The 6,000-nt window shown below is 33.2% G+C and overlaps 1 protein-coding gene across 11 annotated transcripts in view; it reads right to left on the bottom strand.

Annotated features, from left to right (window-relative positions):
• Nucleotides 1–3,199, bottom strand: part of LOC131439416 (zinc finger protein 271-like) — a 38,655-nt gene extending 35,456 nt beyond the window's left edge. For all 11 annotated transcript variants that reach the window (XM_058610387.1, XM_058610393.1, XM_058610389.1 and 8 more), the window contains exon 1: nt 2,912–3,199. In XM_058610387.1, coding sequence (XP_058466370.1) covers nt 2,912–2,926 — 15 coding nt within the window. In that variant the 5' untranslated portion in view covers nt 2,927–3,199. The remainder of the gene's footprint in view (nt 1–2,911) is intronic.
• Between the last annotated feature and the right edge of the window lie 2,801 nt (nt 3,200–6,000).

Below are 6,000 nucleotides of genomic sequence, written 5' to 3' on the forward strand. Positions count from 1 at the left end.
GATTAGTAGATATTCAGAAACATGACGAACTGTAAATCTTGAGACGAAAATGTGTCCTAAATTGAAAAGTAAGTTTGTTTGTTTGAAATGAAAAAACGATCACCGAAGAATTTAAAACAATTTCTTCCAATGAGAAAGTGTGACAATAGCTTGTATAATCAATTTAAACATTCCACAGTTTTGTTCAGGTACGTTGTAAGATATTATCCATGTTCAAAATAGTGAGGTGAAGGGATAAGATGAAAATAGGAGCTCAGATGAAATAGGGAGTCGTTACCCTAATCAAACTATGTCCCATTTAATTTTTTTAAATTTATTTTTATTTTATCCGAATGCTTTCGATTTTCGAATGGTGTGTCTAAAATTTCAAATCGTTGCATATAATAAAAATTCAAAAATCAGATTTTTTTCGAAACTTTGCTTAAAACTATTTCAACTTGTAGATGTTAGTAAATGAACTACTTGCTTGTTTTTATTCGAAGGTTAAATAAAAATTTTGATCATTCCAACATTTATGAGACAGGTGTTATCACACCACTTGGTGTAAAAAAAACAGTTTTGTTAAAAGGCTAAATAATCTTAGTGGAACTATTAGATATTGAAATCCCACAGTAGCATGGTTTTAAAGATAAGTATTTTTAGAAACGATATTTCATTCGCTAGGACCAATAAAAAATGAATTTCTTTTCAATGAAATTATTCTACATGAATATAACTGCTAATGAAAAAAGAAAAAAAAATACTCCCCGAAAAATGATATCCAACGATACAATATGTTACGCAAGAAAGAAACGCGGTGCCAATAGCCTGCTAAGTATTGAATTGAAAAAATAGCGACTTCAAGAAGAAAAGATTGTAAAATTCCAATGAGTTGAAAAAAAAGCAGCGAACCGTTCAACGCAAACATTATCTCATGAAATAATGCACATGGAATATTTTTTGTTGGTATGTTTAGCTTTTTTTGTTTGGTATGTTTTATAGCCGTTTTTTTTTCTCGTGACGACACGATTGCGAAGTCATTTTATTGAAATGTATTACTGCAACGGTAATTGTCTAATATATACGATTTAAAGAGACAAGAGTTCGATACAAAATGCTCTTACCAGAAAAAAACTGCAGTCCATCTGATGGAATCAAAAAGTTTTTTTCGTCTCGTCTTTGAACTCAAATTATAATTTCTGGATTGCTAAAATATATCTGCTTCAGTAAATATTTGTATTAATCTGACATGAAATATTACATAATACAAATGCAAAACTAAGTCAAAGGTAAGAATAATTATGGCTATAACTTAAAAATAATAAAAACTGAGAATTCAATGATTGTCGTGAGAATGCTTTGAATTTACAACCTTCCGAAAATGCTCTTAGAGCTCTAATCTTATTGGTTTATGACAATTACATACGCGAACGCAGTGATATTACATATTATCATTAATTATTACAAATTGGTAAAGTCTAAGTCAAATTTAAACATTTTAGGTGAATCAACATTTCCTTTATTTTTATCTTTAGTTTACGCAGTTTTAATAAAGTTCACCCTATTTTATTTTTACATCTGATCCACCGAACAGAGAGCATATATTACAGATCGCATTCTAACGCTTTAATATTTCTAATCAATGAGAATAGTTGAACAGAGATATGATACTATATAATGGCCATGATGATTTCACCAATATTGAAACATTGCAATGAACACAAGGATTGTAAAATATTTAGTGCGATTAAGCATTCATTTCAATGCAAATTTGTGAAAAACGATTTTATAATATTACACGGAGCAAACTTGAATTCCTTTTACTAGAATAGACCTAATATACTTAGGTGATTGATATAGAAATTGTTTTTCTTCGGACCTAGTCTCCAACCTAAGTAAGAATCGCTGCTCCCGTATCATGAGAAAAAACCGGAACAGGAGTTAAATAACGTGATGTTTGTTTTCAATAAAAAAAACTTTGCTTCACTTTAAAACTGAACAGTGAGCGTTATTTATTCTAATATTTGATAGGACCTAGCTATCTATGACGGTTTTTTAGTTTATTGTCAATTAAATGATCTAGCTAATCCGCCCTTGCCGCTAAAAATTTCCATAAGCTTGATTAACGATATTTATCAACCAGAAATCCTTGTATCAATGTTTGAAAACTAGTGTAAAAGAGTTCTCGCCATGTTATTTACCGCTCATAAGAATTTCTTTTTATGATATTTATGCTTTGCATGTTTTCGTTTATCATATAAAATCTCAAACATCCTGAACTATGACTAACACTGTTGCATTAACCATCCTCTACGCTAGCAACACTGCGATACGCAACACATACTACATAGCTGAAATCGCACCAGACATCTAATACATCGCAGGAGCCGGACGTCTTAGTGCCATCGGTGCGCATACTGCCCTGCCCCCTTCGAAGACGGATACTACTTCTCCCACCACCCTCACCAATACCATTCATCCCTACATGCCAAACCTGGTCTCAGTCAAGTCTCCTGGATGAATGACAGCGTAGCCGGTTGCGATTAGGACAAAAAAAAAATTTGTGCATTTAACTAATCCGAAATTATGTTGATGCTACGACAAAGCATTTAAGGTCGGAACAAAACCGTGAAGATGGTTCATAATAAAAACGATTACATGACCACACGAATTGCTTTTTTCCGTCCTGCTGCAATATTCTCCACTATCTTCTAAAAAAATCCACCGCGTGCTATTGCAGCGCTTTTCGTGTAAAGGAATTTATTTGTGAGCCTTCATCTTTTTTTCGCTCGTTCGCCAGCTCGCATTTCCTTTTCCCTTTAAGCTCGCGACTTTTGCGAGCACACCATTATGGAATAAAAAATATTTCCACCTACATCAATCTTTTGATTCTGGACGACAAATAAGAAAAAGAAAGATCATTAATACTTACCAAAGGATAGAACATTTCGAATTAACACAATTTAAGCTTATGAAAACAGTGTGCACTAGAACTGAAAATCGCACCGTGAATCAACAAATCGTACTAGTAAAACTGTGGCTGTTCACTTTATTCGCGTAAAATTGTGTTTGTCACTTCTTTTAACCAAAAAAATAAACCGAAAAATTAAAACAACGAATATATGTTGCTTTAGATTCACTGAAAGAAAAATATGTCTCTTTTCCTATTCCTATCACTACACTTCTTAGCTGCTGGCTGCTGCTGCGAATGTGGGCTCGTTTTTCCTTCTACTCTTGTGGTGTACGAATGTGTGTGCGTGTCAGATGCAGGCGGCAAGCGGCGGGCGAAAACATGACGTACTTGGCGAAATTCCACACCAACGGGCAAATGCCCATGTGGCGTACTTTGACAGTCATTTGCAAGTGAGACAATCACACATTGAAATAGGGTAACCGTTCCTCTATTTTACTTAATTCTACCATTCAGTTAGGATTTGCTAGTTGGAGTATGACAACAGAGAATCCAAGCTCATACATTTTATTTAAAAACCTATGTAAAGCATACAAGTGAAAATGCAAGCTCGAACGCAAGATACCCATTAGCGATAGCAGAGCTGCTCAATGCGCTTCTATAGGCGAATTGCTTTTTCAAGATTACTTTGCCAAACAACAGTTACATTTCTTACGCACATTGACACATAATAAAGCCGACGACACGACCTGCCTCCTAAGGGTGGATCACTTCTGATATATTTAATATATTGAAAAAAATCAATTATATAAACTCTCAATTAATGTTTCTTTTTAATAGCGTGTACCACATACAATTCGTTTTTTCTATGCGTATATCGCATTGACTATAAATTAACTGTACATTAACTTTTTTTACAATGAAGGTTAATGTGAAAATGGAAATTATTTGTCGTGTATGCGAATTGGCTAGAAACTGCATGTGTATTTTTAAAGTGATCTGCCCCTTACCTGCCACTCGTCCATCAAAACTGTATCTACCACTCAGTAACTAGTAATGTCAAGTCATTTGAAAAATGATGGAAATTGGAAAGCCAGGCCAAAAACTGTTGTTTTTCTAATAACAGTACCACAACCTTGGTTACTGCTAACTCGAAGAGTTAATTAGATTGTAAATAAAAAATGTTTGAGACGAACCCTTTTTTGCTGTTTATCGAAATGTGCAAATATTCAGGCAGACAGAAGACCAAATATTCTTAGAAATGAAAGTCAGCAATATAGAATTTAGAACAGAAATTCTCTGGCGAAAAATATCGTTTGTAACGTCAGTAATGAGTATTAGTGATTTCGTTAAAACTAGGTTATCAAAACCCCACACACACGTAAACTTTGTGTGAAAGTATATTTATTTCCAAAATCATATACAAATCCTGTGATTGAATTTATATGCATTCTGAAAAATTAGATAAACAAGCGAATTTTGATATGGCTCAACTTGTCTTTGCAAAGAAATTATGTTTTCGCATTAGTTGGATTGATTTAGTACAAGCATAAATTTTGAACATGCTCTTGTAAATTAAATTTGAGCATATATTTCTAGTTGCATTGTGTAGAACATTGAATCTGTCTCTCATTTCTCTTCACCTACGAATAATAAAAATTACAAAGAAGTACAATATGGTAAAGATAGTCTTACTTATTATTTTCCTGTCATTCTAAATCGTCTACCTATTATACTGATCGAGTATTATTTTTAACGTAAATAATTGTCCCAGAGAGCATAGAAGTGTTCTTCTTCGCTACGCATTGCGCGATTATTTTCTGATGAAACTCTCGAGTGAAAAAATGGATAATCTTCGAAGAAACGTGGAACCACTTGCAAGTATAAATATTGAATAAATATAGTGACATGTTTCGCTTTATAAAAAGCGACTTTATCAGATCACATTATAAGGGAAAAACACCCAACACGGGGCTCAAAGAGTCCTCGAGACAAAACTTTAGGGGATATGCGAAAAAATAACCCAATGCAAATTCAATAGATCAAAGTAAGTTAATTTTTATAACAATACCGTATATGCATCATTAAATATTGAAAATTTTCGTATACTTGTTTTTATTTTCATATTTCCAGCTCGACTCAAGGTGGCCGCATCCGGAAACGCCGCTTTTTCTTATGCTACATGTTTTAAGGTAGAGGCTTTAAGCACTACTGGCAACAAATTTGTAAGCTTCTTTTAAGTGTTAATAAAATGAATTTTTGATCTTGAATGGTGTGTTTATAATGTTTAGAAATTACAAAAAAAATTAATTGACTAGATTTTTAATTACTGATGATTCGGTAATTTGTTTTTTTCATTTTTTCGTTTTATTGGATTGCCGAATATTCAGCGAACGTTTCACTGAGCAAACAGTAAATCTTATGCTGGCGATTTCGGCAATATTTGACGTTTGTCAAATTTGAGGGTGCCGAAACGCTCAGTTATTTTATTTTTGCCGAGATGATTGCTGATTACTCGGCTGTGCGAATCTCGGCATTTTTTTGCCGAGATTCAGCTAAAATATTCAAGTGTGTAGGTCCTGAAAACAAATATGTAATGGTCATGTACTTCGTGATCATCGTCCTTCTGGTAACTTGTGTAGATATGACTATTTTCCTTATTATCAGGCTCGTTTTTACAATATACCGAATAGGCTGTTAGTAACGTTTTCATACAAAAATGACAATTTTCTCGAATAGTTTTTAGCGAAATCGATAATAGAAATGGTTTGTTTATAATCCAGTTTAACAATACTCTCGCTAAGTGAAACATACCCATAGTTTCAATCCACAGTATATATACAAGTTTGTTTACACTCTGATTTACAATTACCTGTTAAAGTTTCACAGCAAAAAACTGTTCAAAATTATTCAAGTGTGCTCATCCAACTGTTTTATCGACAGCGTAAAAAGAGATAAAAAACATTATAAATGTTTTGCGTTGCTCTCATTTAATTCTATCGATGAATGTAAATCTAATAGATTTGATTGTATCCTAGAGAAGACCGTTTTATCCAATTGAGCTAAAGCTGCGTTAGTTGTGCATTTCTCCTCATAATATATTCCACATT

Source organism: Malaya genurostris, chromosome 3 (genome assembly GCF_030247185.1).
Source record: "Malaya genurostris strain Urasoe2022 chromosome 3, Malgen_1.1, whole genome shotgun sequence".
In the NCBI taxonomy this organism is placed as follows: Eukaryota; Metazoa; Arthropoda; class Insecta; order Diptera; family Culicidae; genus Malaya; species Malaya genurostris.